General features: G+C 45.3%; 1 protein-coding gene across 1 annotated transcript in view; it reads left to right on the top strand.

Annotated features, from left to right (window-relative positions):
• CYBB (cytochrome b-245 beta chain) overlaps positions 1-17,130 on the top strand; it is a 166,074-nt gene that overhangs the window by 87,926 nt on the left and 61,018 nt on the right. The window contains exons 7-8 of the mRNA XM_069204244.1: positions 3,698-3,830; positions 13,791-13,883. Coding sequence (XP_069060345.1) covers positions 3,698-3,830; positions 13,791-13,883 — 226 coding nt within the window. The remainder of the gene's footprint in view (positions 1-3,697; positions 3,831-13,790; positions 13,884-17,130) is intronic.

Here is a 17,130-nt window from a genome sequence, read left to right as displayed (position 1 = left end):
TGGTCATGGTGAGCGATGAGTCTAGGATGAAGCCTAGATTGCGTGCGTGGGTTGTGGGTGTAGGTGTGGTTACTAGGGTGGCTGGCCACCAGGAGTCGTCCCATGCGGAGCGGTTGGAGCCGAGGATGAGGATCTCTGTCTCCATCCAGTTGGCGATGGCATTTAGTCCGTTGTGGAGGTTGGTTGTGGTGGTGGCGGGGTCCTTGATGAGTGAGAGGATCAGTTGGGTGTCGTCGGCATAGGAGACGATGTTGAGGTTGTGGGATTGGACGATGTTGGCGAGCGGTGCCATGTTGATGTTAGAAGGAGTTGGGCTGAGAGAAGACCCTTGGGGAACGCCGCAGATGGTCTTTGTGACTTCTGACAGGAAGGGAGGGAGGGAGGCGGACTCTCTGAGTTCTGCCGGAGAGGAAGGATGTGATCCTGTCCAGGGCCTTGTGGCGGATCCTGGCATCGTAGAGGCGAGTGCTTAGTGTGTGGTGGCAGACGGTGTCAAAAGCCTCCAAGAGGTCCAGGAGGATGAGGGCCGCGGTTTCGCCTTTGTCGAGCATGGTCCTGATGTCATCTGTTGAGGCGATAAGGGCGGTCTCTGTGCTGTGATTCTTACGGAATCTGGATTGGGAGATGTCCAGTGTGTTGTTGTCCTCCAGGAAGCGGGTCAGTTGGCCGTTGACGATCTTCTCGATGACCTTCGCCGGGAAGGGAAGGAGGGAGATGGGTCGGTAACTGTTGAGGTCTTTGGGGTCCGCTTTGGGTTTCATTAGCAGGGCGTTGCCTTCAGCGTGCTTCCTGCTCTCCAGGAACGGAGGCGGGGCTCGAAGGAGCTGTTGATGATCATGCAGAGTTGGGGGACGATGATGGGGCTCGCTTTGTTGAAGACATGGTGGGTGCAGGAGTCAGAGGGAGATCCGTAGTGGATGATGCTCATGGTTTTGGTGGTGTTCTTGTCGTTGATGTGGGTCCAAGAGAGCAAGAGGTTGGTGTGGCTGGGTGCATTGGGGTTGGTGGTGGTCGTGGTGGTAGTGGGGGGCGAGGAGTTGAAGCTTTTGTGGATTTCTGTGATCTTGCGATGAAAGAAGGTGGCGAGGGAGTCGCAGAGGTCTTGCGATGAAGGGGGGTAGATGGAGCATGACCTGGGGTTGGTGACTTCTTTGATGATGCTGAAGAGCTCTTTGCTGTCGTGGGTGTTGTTGTCGATGCAATCTTTGAAGAAGGATCTTTTGGTGGTCCGGATGAGCTGGTGGTGCTTGCGGATGGTTGTCTTGAGGGCAGCGTGATTGCTCTCTGTTGGTTCATGGTGCCACTTCTTCTCGATTTCCCGCACTCCCGCTTGGTGGTCTGAAGGTTGGCGGTGAACCAGATGGCCTTGGTGCTAGTGCGGTTGTTGAAGGATTTGCTGAGCGGGGCGAGGGTGTTGGCGCAGTCGTCTAACTAGTGTCTGAGGCTGAGGGCGGCTGTGTTGGGGTCGGTGGTGCTGGGTGGCGGGGCCCGGGCGAGGATGGAGATCAGTTGGTCTTCCGAGATCTTGTTCCAGCTGCGGCGGGGGATCTGTTGTGGGCGGTGGTGAGTGGCGGGTTTCTGGAAGGTGAAGTGGATGCAGCGGGGGTCAGTCCAGTGGAGTTCAGTGGTATGGCTGAAGGTGACGTGGCTGTTGGTGGAGAAGGCGGGGTCAAGTGTGTGGCCGGCGGAGTGGGGGGCGTCATGACCAGTTGTTTGAGACCGAGGTTGGCAAGGTTGTCAATCAGAGCAGTGGAGTTGCTGTCACTGGCATTCTCGAGGTGAAAATTCAAGTCACCGAGGAGAATGTAGTCTGTGGAGGCAATGGCCTGGGTGCTGATCATGTTGGCGATGGAGTCGCTGAACTGAGGTTGGGGGCCTGGGGGCATGGAGACAAGGGTCCCTCTGAGGGTGGTGTTGGTGTTGATGTGGATCTGGAAGTTTAAGTTTTCGGCGGCATCAAGGGTGTCATCGGTGTTTGTTGAGATTCTGATGGTGTTCTTGTGGACTATTGCGATTCCTCCTCCCGGTCTGTTGGTGCGGTCTCGGCGGCTGATCTTATAGCCTTCGGGGATGGCCAATGGTAATGGTAAATGTTGGAATGCACCAAAATACATGAGTGGATGCGTGGGAACACCAATGCTCCACACATGTAACGCCTCCCTGGAGCAGAGTAACGCAAGGCAGTGACTTGCGCTGCCTTGCGTACTCCACATTTACAGAGCAACACAGGGACCTGCAAGGTGGCCTTGTGTGGCTTGGTAAATATAATTCTAGGTTTTTGCTTCACCCTTCCGCCCCTTGCACGGTGCAAGGGCGATGCAAATCCATGATAAATCTGGGCCAAGAAGTAGAGGGTGGTGAAAAAAGGAGGCAGGAGGTGGAGTCAAGACAGGCTGGCCTTGGTATTATTAGCCAGTGAGGGGCTGCTAAGAAAAACTTTGGGTACCTTCATTTATTTAATGTATATGTTTTTAAAAATTAGGCACTTCACTTTTGGCTCAGTCCTTGTTACCCCTGGTGTGAGAGGTTATAAAGGCAGCAAACATAACATTGTAAACAGGGTTCATCAAATCCTGCTTACATTCTTCATTTTCCAGTTCTTATCCATCCACTAGGCCCTCAGCAGCTAACAGAAGGTTTGATGGGAGTTTATAGTGAGACAAAAGGCCAAACCTGGGACAACATTGAAGGTTAAAAGTACTTGATGTTGTGAATCCCACCCCTAGCAGTTGTTGAATTAATAAATAGTTAATTTTGTTATTTTAGCTCTTTTATTACCTCGTTTATGGGATTACCACAAATCACTAGTTTATCTTGCTGTTATATTTGATTCTCAGGTTCAGATTGCTGTAGTCATTGCAGCAGGGCTGTTGGAGTAATGCTGTAATACTTTTAGTGACATACACTTGGAGTGCATTCTGATTCCTGTCCTGCCCACATTTTGTCTATTCATTCAGAAAAGTGCACAGAGACAAAGATTCTTGTCACTCTTGGTCATGGAATATATTTTCTCTGAGGAGAAATAAAGCCTATACATGGTTATGTAACGATGCTCTCTGTTTTTAACTTTTATTTTCTTTGATTGTTTGATGTATGTTTGATACACGTTTGAACCAGCTGCCTATAGCGGATGATCAGTTTTCTGTGGAAGTTGAAGTAACAGAAAATTATCGTTAACATAGTTTTTTTATAGCTTTTCGATCTTTGGAGCACACTAACCTCTTAAACAAAGCAATCAAACGAGTTGAAATAGGTATAAAAGCTGAAATATTAGTTATCAAGCAGAATTTGAAGATGGTTTATGCAACCATGTTTACTTAGTAAAATAAATGTTTACAACATTGACCATTAATATCAGGCTTTAGGGACTGGTGTGGTGTTTCGTATCGACCAATACCTGGGTGTCTTGCCAATGATGTTAATTTGAGTATATTCTGTAGTGGTGTGGAATTTTAAAGCAAAATTGTCCCAAGGAGCATGATGTGAATGTTGAAATGTTGAATGGCATGGGTATTTGTGGTCCACATATCCATTTTATATTTTATGCATGTCTTGTTAGTAGGGGGTGCTACTTACTTTGTCCCATAAGGAAGCCTTTGTTTATCACTATCATTATGATATTTGAGAAATGAGGTGTTCGTGTTAAAGAATATGGAGATAACCAGCTTGCAAAGTTAATTTCTTTATTTATTTTCAGGCGAATTGTTCGTGGGCAGACTGATAAAAGCTTGGAGGAACACAGTCCTAAAAACTGTTCAGCAAACTTCACCACATGGGGACCCAACAACCCTTTGTGTCCAACACCTCAGTTTTCAGGAAATCCACCTATGGTATGACGTTTCTTCTTCAGAGTGAATTAAATCTATTGTCTGCCTCAACATGTAACCCTACCATGTCGTTCATTTAAAGAACTGATGAATATATACTTTCACAAACAGTTGTGTACACCATGGTTGTAAAACGATGCTACACCTAATGACCAAGTATACAAATGTGTGCGCAATGAACAGAGATGATAGCGGTTTGACAGAAGCCAACCTGAGAACATCCAAGGTCAAAACAACACTCACAGAAACCAAAGGGAAGTTCTGCTACCATTGCTCTTTGGTATTATTATAATGACTTGTATTATTTAGCGATATAACTAACCTAGGAAATCATTGGCAGCTCGGCAAGAAGCCGTCCTTACACGGGTGTGGCTGAAGCTCTGCCTTTATCAGGCGAGCAGCAGAGAACAAGCCATTTCAGTGTTCTCAACAGTTCCTGCAGGGAATTTTTAATGAAAGTGCTCCCGCCAACAGATCTTCAGCAACATTGCATTGAGGACTATGCCAGCATGTCATGTTTGCTCACCATTTTTCTTTTTTATTTTCACAAATAAAGCCCTTAATTCTGAAAAACAAACAAGACATGTATTGCTGACATGCACAGACATTTCTTCAACGCATGGGGAAGATTTCTGCTTTTTGTTCTGTTCTTGGTATAGGGAGTGAGAACGAGTGTCCATCAGTGAGGGTTTTCGATAGTAAGGCCAGCTAAAGCTCTGCAGTCAGACTCTAAGGGCCCGATTCACGAAGGTATTTACATGTAGTAAAGTTATGAGCGTTGAGCTTCCACACTCAGGGCAGAGTCTCAGGACTTGGGGCAGAATCTCCACACTTTGGCAGACTGAGAACTGCAGTGTAGAGATTCTGCCCCTAATGTGGAGACTCAGTCGCAAGTGCAGACTCTGCACTCAAAACTTTACTACATGTAAGTACCTTCGTGAATCGGGCCCTAAGTGTTTCCCTGACACTAAATGATGCCTGGAAACCGAGATATTGGTAGAGATTGATCTCTAGTATTTTCAGGACCTATCCCACTATCCGTCACCTATTAATGAATGCCAAAGTTTTGCACCCTAAACCATTGGAATTTGAATCCTGTCTTTTCTAGATCCAGGACCCATTTTCTCCCCTCCAGAGTGCTGTCTTTAGGAGTAGCCCTGAAAGGGTGGCACCTTTTGTGGAAGGGAAGGGGATGTACAAGCATCTGCAGCCCTTTTTGTAATACCATTTTGCCCTGGGAAGGGCTTAAAGCAGACGCACATGCTGTTGCATCCCTGGGGCACAATATATAATATGGCCCCCGGTAGTCAGTCATTGTAATCATTACCTCTATCCATCCGTAAGAATGCTTACCCTAGCATATCGGTGCCATCACTCCTTTAATTTTTCCACCTCCCCACACCTTTTCCTCCCAAATGGAGAGCTCTGCAAAGGGACAATGGAGCCTCGCTTGCAAGTGCACACTTTTCTCTGAAGGGAAAACATTTTTCCCCATGCAGAAAGTGATTTTTCTGCACCATCAAATGTTGGGGTGATTAATTCCTCTTATCATTCCAAAAGACAAGTTACTTCAGCTCCTGACAGTAGTAACCCTCTAATCATTCCAAAGTGTAGAGTGTTTGGAGAAGAGTTTGAGGACACATACATATGTACATGTTTGTGGACATTCACAAACGTTCCAGGCAAACCTTTCATTCCCACCCCTTTATTGAGAATTATAATCCTGGCAGATCTAAAAAAAAACATTGCGAATAGTGTGCACTACGTTGAAATAGGGAAGGCCTTGGACTGTCTTTGCAGACCTCAGGTTAACGTTGCAGGTGTCTGGAAGGTCTTTGAAGAGGATGGCATCTTGTTACACAATTGCATTGTTGATGGTAGGCCAGTCTTTGCAGACACTGGCCTCTTGCTGCACAGCTACATGGGCTTTCCAACAACACACAAGCCTTGTAACTTTAGGCAGTACAGTTACAGGCTGGCCACATCAACCCGTCTTGAAAACTCCTCTGTCCTTTGAGTCCAGGGAAAATGTTTCAGTACAATCTTGACAGTGAGCTTTTAGTATAGATTTTCTTCATTCTTCCTCCACGCTGCAAGTTGGTTCCAAACAAACAGGGACATGGTAGCAATATGCCAACAGTTCAAACCTATGCCACGGTGGTAAGTTGTGTTCCACTCACCACAAACTGTCCATGCCAAACACTCTCAGTTTTACATCAATGTGATGCTCTTCCTTCTCCGAGTTGCTAGCATGAAAAGGCCAAGCTTAAGAACGTTGCATGCAATGATTACATTATGTATAACACTTTGAGATTCCCCCTTTCTTTCCCTAATGCATTATTAATTCTCATAGTCCATCCTTTATGAGGACCAATGTTGTGCCTAAACATGTGAATGTGGCATAAACATCGTGTCTTCCAGAGATGAGTCCTAGCTCCCTCTATACTCTTTAAGAAATGAAAAAATAAGAATTATTTTTCTCCCATAATTTTTGTAGTGAAACACTTATTAAGAGTTAAAAGTCTACTTCCATGTTAAGATGCCACAAGTGAAAAATATCTCATAACATGGGACAACTTCCAGAAGCTACCACAAGCAAAGTCAGCAGTTTTTTCAGTAATTTCAGGACATACTGTGAGGGTCAGTGCGCGAGCCTGGCTACTATGCTCACCACTTCCCACTACTGTATTACTTGAAACTGTGTGTGCTAATGGGTGAATCCAGGAGCTTCAGTTATCTGGATGACTATTGTTGACTGCAATTACATTTCTAACTGGTCACTAGCTCATGTCCTTGTTTCCAATTTGAGGCAAGTCTGTACAGGAAAGACCAGCCTGTGTGCAGCCTGTTCTGTGTTTCTCGGCAGCTTGTTTCCCACGCCCACTGCCCTTGTGTTGCAGACGAGTCACCAGAAACTGACTCTGCTTCAAGTAAGGGGTCGAGTTTATACCAGCGAGGAAACACTGTGGTGCATTCAGCACAGGCATGAAGCAGACTCAGGACAAGGCTGGTTTATGATCTCTCAATGGCCGAGGAAGGCTGGCTGTGCCAAAGCTCTTGCCTCTGAGATGTTGTGGATATTAGTGAAATTCTAGGCAACACTACTTAACTGTAATCACTTTGACATATTATATTGCATTTTCTGCACATGACTAAAGATAAAGCCCTTGCCTTTCCTATCCATCTGTGAGATCAAAGACCTACGTAAAAAAGAATGATACTGTAATATAGATAAATATAATATTTTCTGAGGTGGACCTTTTACTATATAAAAAAAGAAACTCTGAGGTCTCCTTACAATGATTTAGCTACTAAAGCAAATTGTGTCTAAGAGGGTGACAGTTCCAAAAATGTCTTTTCATTTTCCTCTCAGAATGTTAAAAGGAACTTCTCATTTTTTCTTTAAATTGTTGTTTTCCATAGAATTGGATTATGGAAATCTAACTTTCAAAATGTATGACTGCAATAAAATGAATTACTGGTTGAGGGGGACAAAACTGTGCCCAAGTAGCAACCACAATGCTCTGACGTCCCAAAAGGAGTCAGGGTTAACTTAGAGGCAATGTGTTAACTATTTATGCAGCACTTCAAACACTAATAAAGTAAAAACACAAAATGAGAAAAACCCATGGCGATTTAGAAACATAAAGTAAACAATAATAAACAATTTAAGACCAAGACAACACAAATCCAATCAATAGAACCAGAAGTTTGCAATTTTAAAGATGTAAATGAAAATAGCACTAAAAAGCACAAAACGCCAACTGTGGATATCTGGTCATGCCGGACCGGGACAAAGTCACAAGTTCAGGCTGAACAAAATGTAGCGCGATCTGGCTACTGGGACCCATTTAGGCCCGCTGAACAAGAGTACCTCAAATCTTGGTTGGGGAGCAATGCAGAGTCATAGTCAAGCAGTGGTGATTCCTAGGATCTGCAATGCAAGGTCCTGGTTTGTTGTCAAGGATGCCGTTGATGAGGGGCTTGTGATGCAAAGTTGTGGTTCAAGATGCGTTGCACACTGGCTCATTCCAAAGGAGCTGTAGGGCATGTGGGGCTTACGATGCAGAGTCCTGTGTTATTGTTGAGGATGCTATTGATGAGGGGCTTGTGATGGGAAGAACTGCATCGAGATGCACTGCACAGTGATGGTTCCTGGAAGGCTAGGGGTGGCCATACACCATCCTGCAATGGAGACGACCTGCAAAGCAGTCCTGATACAGAATTTGATGGAGCGATGCTTCGTGCAGCAGCTCTGATGCAGTGTTTGTGATTGGCGATGTGTGGTGCTGCGGCTCCACTGTGTTGGATCTGCTGGGACCACAGTTGGAGATCGTAGAGCACCTTCAGGCCCACTTTGAAGGGTCCAAGACTGGGATAACACCACTTGGGAGGGCAGAACTCACAGTTGGCAGAGTCCAGGTGCTGAGCAGAGGATTGAGGAAGCCTGTTCTGTCCCTGAGGTTTCTGATCAGGAGGCCAACCAACTAGCCCTTGGAGTCACTTAAGTGGTACTGGGTGCAAGATGCAGGTCCAGTCCTTCTCACTCATGCACGAGCGAAGCAGGGCAGCAGGGTAGTTGAGCAGGGCAGCATAATAGCAGTTCTTCTTGTAGCAGGCAGCACAGCAGTCATTCTTCAGAGTCTTCCACAGTTCCAGATGTGTTCTGAAGTGCTGGGGTCTGAAGTATAATATGTATACCTGGTGCCCAATATGAATTAGGAGAAGCTTCTAGAGCCCCGCTCTCTAAGGTGCTTGGAAATTCCTGCCTTCCTGCGATGGCACCAGATTGTTTGGGGTCCTAATAGACTAATATCAAACCCCTTTGTGAGAGTGCTCAGTCAGTACCTTTGTGATGTGCAAGTGTGGCAACTGACAGCTTCTCCCCCTAGTTAACTCAGAGTGGCCTAAATGGACAGCACCTAGCTTCCTGGCTTACTGGCTAGGAGCAGTACACAAAGGTCAATAGAGGCCAAATATACCTAGTTATGTGACACAGGAAACAGGCAGCAGACATCAAATGTTTGGAACAAGAAAATGGCAACTTTTTAAAAGTGGCATTTTCAGAATTGTGACTAAAAACAGACGTTACCATTAAAAAGGGCTCAAAGATTCTTCAGGCACCAAACTTAAGACATTCACCTGCTCCCAACTGAAAGTCATAACCTATCAAATGTAATAAGGTAACCCAATGTTATCCTATGGTAGAGGGAGGCCTTGCAGGAGTGAAAAATGAAGCTAGATGTTTTTCACCACTAGGACATGTGAAACTTAAAAGTACATGTTTTACCATTTAAATACACTGCACCCTGTTCTCTGGGTTGTGTAGGGCCTACTTTAGGGAGACTTATTTATATTAAAAACAACGTTTTGGGCCTGACAAAAGGTTTATCTTGCTAGGTCAAAATGGCAGGTCAAAACTGCGCAAACAGGCTGCAATGGCAAGCCTGAGACAGGTTTAGAAGTGTTACTTAAGTGGATGGCACAATCGGTGCTGAAGGCCTACTGGTAGTATTAACTTTACAGACCCTGGGCACATGTGGCAGCATTGTACTAAGGACCTACAAGTAAATTAAATATGGCAGTTGGGTATAAGCCATTTCTACCATGTTTAAGGGCAAGAAAACATAAACTTTTTGCACTGGTTAGCAGTGGTAAAGAGCACAGATTCCTAAGGTCAGCAAAAATGAGATCAGCATAAATAGTAGTGGTGGAGGAAAATCATTTGAGGGTTAGACCGCCCTAAGGCTAATAGGTGTAACAATGACAAGAACAACAGAGCATTTCCTGAAGGATATTACTCCCTAAACCAGAAAGACAGATCCAATCTCATTTTTAAACACAATTTAGTAACTATTGTGGGAAATCCTAGAGGGCAGTTGTAAGGTGATGGGCTCTGATTGTGCCATCTGGGGTCTCTCTCTCCTAAAATCCTAGGATCCCATACTGCGGACACCTAAACAGGGAACCATGTATCTCCTGTAACAAGTGACTCTCTGGGTACATTTATAGAGCAGTTCAAAGCTTACTTGCAGAAGGTCGTAGAGTTAGTGACCCATAACTGAGCAATACTGAATAAGTTATCAATAAGCCGGTGCTTTTTCTTTAAATCCATGACTGAACAAAGGACTTTTTTATCTGCACCCCTGTGGCAGCACCTGTTTTTTTTTTTTTTTCTGTTCCACTCATGGTGGCCAAACTCTTCCTTGTGCAGAGTGTGCTGGGTTGAAGTTTGCTGGTGACAGATTGTTCATAGGCCCTGACAAACTCCTGAATGTGACAACCAAGCTTCAACTTCTGACTCACCTAATTAATATGCAAGTGATATCACAGACATATAGGATGGAGCTAAGAGGGTGTCTTCAGGCCCTCCTAGGTCCACACTAGGATTGAGCAAGCTGGTGAGCAGGGTATGGTAGGGGCAAATGACACGTAATATAGCCCCTAGCTCCTCCCTATCCATTCAGACAAAGCAAGTAGCAAGACACTTAGCATAACAGAATACAGACAGAATCTGATTCCATTCTAGGACCTAGACAAACAGTTCCGTGCCCTAGCAAAGAGCTGTTCAGATAGCTTTTTTAGGCTATGAAAAAATACAAAGTATCTGGTTTCCTTTGTAGGCACGTTCATGTTCTAAACTTACTTTTTCTTATTAGGGGCACCAGAGAGTCACAAAGTTACAAAGGAATATGGCAGATGGCTAGTTGAGCTCCTATGCCCCGTATTTGAAAGTTGCAAGAATTGGGCCTTAAATAGAGCCATCATTGTCTAATGCTGGTTGTGGTCTGTCGGGCCTGCACTGCTATGGGGTGGGCAATGGGGACACAGGTGACACTCCAGCGGAGGAAAGAGGGATAAACCCAACAGATACTGCTTTGATAGCTCCAGGTAGGAAACCTTTTAAAATCAAGCTGGAGCACCAGTCTGGGACATCAGTGATGCCATGTACTGTCCATGAGTGAGTGATAGCAGCGGGCCATGCTGGGACTTAAAAGTCCATGCCTCCATGAATGGTGGGCATGTGTGAGAGGCATATTTTAGTAGCGTCATGCTTTAAGTTCCTGAGGCACCTTACTAGTAATGCAATCTGGTGCATATCTGCAAGCCCCATTTTCTTGATCCTCTGCACCCAACCATTGGATAAGCTTGTCTGCTCTGTACGTGATGTGTGGCAGGCACATTGCAAAAAACTCCAGTTTAGTACTTGGAGCTTTCTACCTGTGCTTGGAGCTTTCATGGACTTTGCACTTGAGAAGCACTGAACTTATGACAAGTTGTGCTGGTGAGAAATGCGGCAGCAAATCCAGAATACCCTTCCATGGCCTCTACAGCCACTGTGATCTGCATGAATGGTGTATATGGCCTACACACTGAACAAACCATGGGTTTGTAATAGCAATGGTGACTCTGACTGACCTATACCATAACTACATAGACATCGTCAGTACTGTAAAGGTATAAATAGTTGTTGCTCCACGAAGGCTCACTGCATCGTGGATATATAGCCTTCATTGATTTCAAGGAGCTTTTCCATCACATGAAGGCTATCAGAAAACGTACTGAAATGGGGAAATCTAACAACAAACAGTCTAAGCTGCAACATGGATCTAAACATGGTGCCCATAACTCTGACGAACAAGAACATTCTACTGCAGAAATACCAATCTAGAAATGGCAACATTTATTAATGAAATGAAGCCTGAAAACGACTGACTCCAAGATATATCACCTCACGATACAAAAGGGCCATTTAAGGAGGAACTTAATAAACAGGGTACGCGGCTGACTGAGGTAAAGTCACCCGTCTCAGAGGTGAAGACATCTCTTGCGACTCTGCTACTAAATTACCATTCTCCAAGGAACTCAAATAAGTGAAACTTAAAAATGAAGTCCTGGTAGGTAGTCGTGATGTCATATCATTAGAATCATTGGTATTGCTGAGTCGTAGCAATCAACCAATATGTAACAACTTGAGGAAACAATTCTTGTGTCCTTATTTGACCATGAGGCATTTTCAGTGGTATTGTTGAATAAACACATTCATCACGGCTGCCTAATCCTAGACCCAGAGAGCCCTCTTGACCTACAGTAGCACTGTTGCTGAACTATCGTGATAGAGATGACTTCATTCCAATGGTACGTGACGCCAGACAGTCAGTCTTAGAAGTGAAAAAACAACTTTGTTCTCTGAAATGCTCAATGATATATCCAGCCAAGTTGAGGTTTGGACACAACGGGAAGGTGCATTTCTTCACACAACAGGAAGCAGTCCTGGATTTTATAGAAACACATTTTAGGAAATCATCCAGCCCAAACTCGGATGCCAGCTGCCCTTGCTTTGGCAGAGGACACCAGAAACACATCTCTCATGGAAGTGACAGTGGTTAAATTTCTGATTTCTAGCTGTAATTATGGATAGCCACTTAATGTGTTGCATTGACGATGTGGATGTAAGGTTAGTCAGGTATCCATAAGGGGCCAGTGAATAAAAGATAGTAGATAAGTATTATATATGTGTGGCTTCTAACAATCTACAAGTTTAAGTAGAGTTATTGATGCTGAACATGATTATTTTTTGGAGTTAATTCAAATGACCTCAGGTATATTATAGTGAAGATGGCCTGAAAGAAAGAGTATGGTATATTAATGGATGGTTGACATCCTGGGCCGGCTGCGTGCTCTCTGGCACCCCCAAGAGGGGAGCGCATTTACAGTGATTATAAACATCACTGATTGGACCCTTTTGGCAGAGGAGCTGGGAATGGAAGGGCAATACTCTGCAATTGGGGCTGGTGCGAGGGGCAAGGGTTGGGAAGTTGGTTGGTTGGTTGGGTTAAATGTTTAGACTTGCGTGGCTGCTGTGAAGCATAGCTGAAAGTTTGAAAAATAAATTACTACGATGGGGCCAGTGCTGACAGCAAGGGCAGTGCTTCATTTTCTTACTATGGGATTGTTCTCTAAGTATTTTCTTTTAACTAACATATTGTTATGTTTATTTAATAAAGTGATTTTAGAGTTTAGGAACTGGGTAGTGAGAAAGAAATGGAGGTGAGATTGACTTTAAGGTTCAGGGTGGGTAGAGGCAAAGGGAGGTGATGGTGATGAGGGCTCAGGGGTGGGCAAAGGTAAAGGGAGGTGAGAATGACTTGAGAGTTCAGGGGTGGGTAGAGATAAGTGGAGGTGAGGGTGACTTGAGTATTCAAGGGTGGGTAGAGGTAAAATAAATGATGGGTGATTTGAGGGTTCAAGAGTGGGCAGCGGTAAAAGGAGCTGAGGGTGACCTGAGGGTTCAGGGGTGGGTAGACTTAAAGTAAACATGCTTCGATGTGTTCTGTTGTTGCTAGCAAATAGTGGTAATAGCCAAGCTGTTCCGCCAATCTCACAAAGAAAAATAACAAATGTGACGTCTCACAACAGAAACGCCATCAGTTGTGTTGACCACAGATCTACAAGAAGCCTAGTGCCAGCAGGTTTGAAAACAGTGCTGCTATGTGGAATGTGCATTTATTTCTGGGAGGGGGCAGGTTATTACTTCTTACAAGGTTGATTTTAAGAAAAATGGTTTATTCAAATACATGTAATAGATAAATGGTTAGTCAATGACAAATAAGCTGTTATTCACAAATTGTGAAGATTCTCTTTTAATGTGGGTCCAAAGGCGTTAATTCAAGATATTCAATGTGAGTAGCTCATTCAGTTTCTTTATGATTTCTTTTTTGGGCATACTGGGACATGTAGTCCTATACAGTAATTCTAATAGAGAGAACAGACTGAGAAGAATACAGTTCGGAATGAATAAACTATGCACCCATCACATGAAAAAATTAGTGCTTCGGAGCAACTTGAGAGATCCGTACTTGCTGAAGACTATGACACAACAAACAACCCATGCAGTTGTTTTTTCTTTCCCTTTACTTTTGCTTAAAATTACTATTAATAAACGTCTCTATTCTTTTGCAGACCTGGAAGTGGGTTGTAGGGCCCATGGTATTGTACGTCTTCGAGAGATTGATACGGATTTGGAGGTCACACCAGAAGGTCGTTATTACAAAGGTTGGTAGTAAAAGGTTATTATGCTAGCTGTCTACAAACGTAATCGAAGCCTGTGAATGCGCATATAGATGACCGTTTTCAAAAGCAATAGGTAAACAAGTATTGACAAAGCTACTAGGTCTGAGTTTGGCGCAGTCAATGGTTATATATGTTACAGCAAACATATGAAACACATACGTTTGCCAGATCACTCCATAGACCACCCGTTTTGTCTCTTTCCACTGACTTTCATTTTACAAATCATTGTTCTCAAATGAACTGGTTAACAGAAGGAACTGAAAACTACAACTCCCTGATTACACTGGTTTATGAAATGAAAGCCGAAGACCACGAGCAAAGTACATAGCATACATGAAGCAAACTAGCTTAAAACCTACTATTGTTCCTGTGCTAGACTTCAAATTAAATGTGTGTTGACATTTTACAAGATGAAAAAGTACAAGAACATTATACATATTCGAGTTCTTTTTTGTTCGACATTACCTCTGGAGTTTATGATGTCTTATGTTCATGTTCTTGTTTTCACATGAGTTGCATACTTTTGTCATTTGCAAACAGCACTCAATTTCTTTTTCATTTTATACCATACATAACTACTTGCACCCTGTTGGAAAATGGGTTATTGGTAGGGCAGGTAGGTACCTACACCTAGCAACAAGCCACTAACCTCCACCTAGGTACAGTTAGGTCTCAGTAAATTAATCCCAGCTCAACCCTTGGTAGCTTGGCAACGAGCGTCAAGGCTTAACTTAGGAGACAAAGTGTAAGGCATTCAAATATCACAAAACAGTAATTAAATAAAACACAGGAAACAGTTTAAAAATCCAAAACCAATTTATAAAAATAGTTTATATTTTTATCTTTAAAATGACACAAAAACGAATAAAATCGGATAAAGGGAACCGGAGATATGAATTTTTAAAGAATTATTACTTTTCTAGCGCTTAGAAACAAAAAAGCGCCAATCGGGTCATCTGGTTGCACCAGGACCGGGGCAAAGTCAAACTTTCAGGCCGACCGCGATGGAGCCCTGCTCGGCTACAGGTCGCGGGAGGCCTCGGTCAAAAAGTTAGCTTCTGACTTAGTCTTTATTTTGAAGTTTTTCTTCACCGGGACGAACCTGCCAGTTGAATCCGACCTCCTGGAGCCCTTGTCCGGATACGCGATGTGGGTTTCCTCGGTGGTGATTTCTACCTTCGGACTTAGTAATTTTTTCGAGATGAAAATCCTTCGACCGGGGTAAACCTGGATCTTGATCCGACGTCCGTGGAGCCCTTCTCAGATACGATGGCTGGGAGGTCCCGGTCAACTTGTTACGTTCGGACTTAGGCCCTGATTATGACCTTGGCGGAGGCCGTCCGCCAAGGTACCGCCGCCAAATGACCGCACCGCGGTCAGAAGACCGCGGCGGCCATTCAGACATTTCCTCTGGGCCGGCGGGCGCTCTCCATAAGAGCGCCCGCCGGCCCAGATGAAATGCCCCTGCAACGAGGACGCCGGCTCAGAATTGAGCCGGCGTAGTTGCAGGGGTGCGACGGGTGCAGTTGCACCTGTCGCGTATTTCAGTGTCTGCTTTGCAGACACTGAAATACTTTGCGGGCCCTCTTACGGGGGCCCCTGCAGTGCCCATGCCATAGGCATGGGCACTGCAGGGGCACCCAGGGGCCCCGCGGCACCCCCTACCGCCATCCTGTTCCTGGCGGGAGACCCGCCAGGAACAGGATGGCGGTAGGGGGTGTCAGAATCCCCATGGCTGCGGAACGCGCTCTGCAGCCATGGAGGATTCTGTAGGGCAGTGGTAAACCGGCGGGAGACCGCCGGTTTACCCTTTCTGACCGCGGCTGAACCGCCGCGGTCAGAATGCCCTCGGGAGCACCGCCAGCCTGTTGGCGGTGCTCCCGTGGTCGGTGACCCTGGCGGTCACCGGCCGCCAGGGTCAGAATGACCCCCTTAGTCTCTTTTTCGGATGTTTTTCTTTACCGGGACGAACCACGAAGTCAGGCCGGGTCGCGGTTGAGGCAAGCCGGCTAGAATTTCCGCGGCGGGTCGGTCCCTCTCTGGAGCTTTTTTTCAAAAGTTCTCAAATCTTTTCCAAACTTCTGGGGCTTCACCCAGATGTTCTTTTAATGTTCTTTTGGGGTCCACAGCTCACCCCAAGGGTCCAGAAGTTCTGTGATGGTCCTTGGGGGGTACGGACTTCAACTCCCAGAATGCACCTGGCGCAAACTCCTTTCTGGCCACTGGACAGTGGTCAGCTGGTCACTTTTCAGGAGTTGGTGCAGGGGGACTCTGGATAGCAATTTTTCACCTGTAGCAAACAGGGAGTCCCTCCTTGAACCAGTTGAAGCCAGGCAAAGTCCTTCTTGTGGTGAAGCCCAAGTGTGCAGCTGGTGCAGTCCTTCTGAGTGCAGGTTCCAGGTGCAGGCCAGGGGTCCAGCAGGGCAGTCCTTCTTCTTCTTTAGTTCCTTTCTTGTTGAATTCTGGAGGGGATCTGAGGTGTGGGTGCAGGTCTGCCAGTTTTATCCTTGCTCCTGGGTGAAAAGCAGGGGGGTCCTGGTTCTCCAATCAGGTACAGGGTCGTCCCCCTGTGATGACCACTTCCTGGGAAGTGTGGCAAAAATTCATCCCAGTGGGCAACATTCTCTAAAAATCCAACATGGCTGAATCTGATTTTTGGAGGTTACATCTGGCTGAGCCCACCCACTGGTGTGGCTAAAAATCATAAACACACCCCTCTCTTGCCCTCTCCTAATCTAATCAAGGGGGCACCTAGCTGTCTGGGGTTGCAGGATGTGGGGGTGTTGCTGGTTGCTCCAAATGTCCTTCTCTGCCTTTGAAGACCAGTTTGGCAGCCCTCCCCCTTCCTGCCTCACCATCTGCTGAGGGGAGATTCTCTCCCCCAAGCACATTCCTTTGTGTGAAGCCAGGCCACTTCACACCTCATCAAGGCAGCTCTGCAAAGCTGCTGCAGGCTGGCCAATCAGAGCACAGCAGCAAAAACAATGCAGGGCTGAAATTGGCAACTTTTTAGGTAAAGTCTATAACTCTTTACCTGAACAAGTTATATTAAATCCAACAACTGGAAGTTGTGGGATTTATTACAACAATGAATTTGATACCAAATTCTTGGTATGCAACATTTAAGGAGACTTTAACATTTAAAATAAAGTCTCCCCATTCTAGCCTATGAAGGCCATTTACTTCAATGAGGGAAAAACGAATTTGGCTGTTTTTACCTCACCAGGGT

The sequence above is a fragment of the Pleurodeles waltl genome, chromosome 8 (genome assembly GCF_031143425.1).
Source record: "Pleurodeles waltl isolate 20211129_DDA chromosome 8, aPleWal1.hap1.20221129, whole genome shotgun sequence".
NCBI classification, from domain to species: domain Eukaryota; kingdom Metazoa; phylum Chordata; class Amphibia; order Caudata; family Salamandridae; genus Pleurodeles; species Pleurodeles waltl.
The sequence above is the reverse complement of the archived record's forward strand: the minus strand, read 5'-3'. Positions and strand labels throughout refer to the sequence as shown.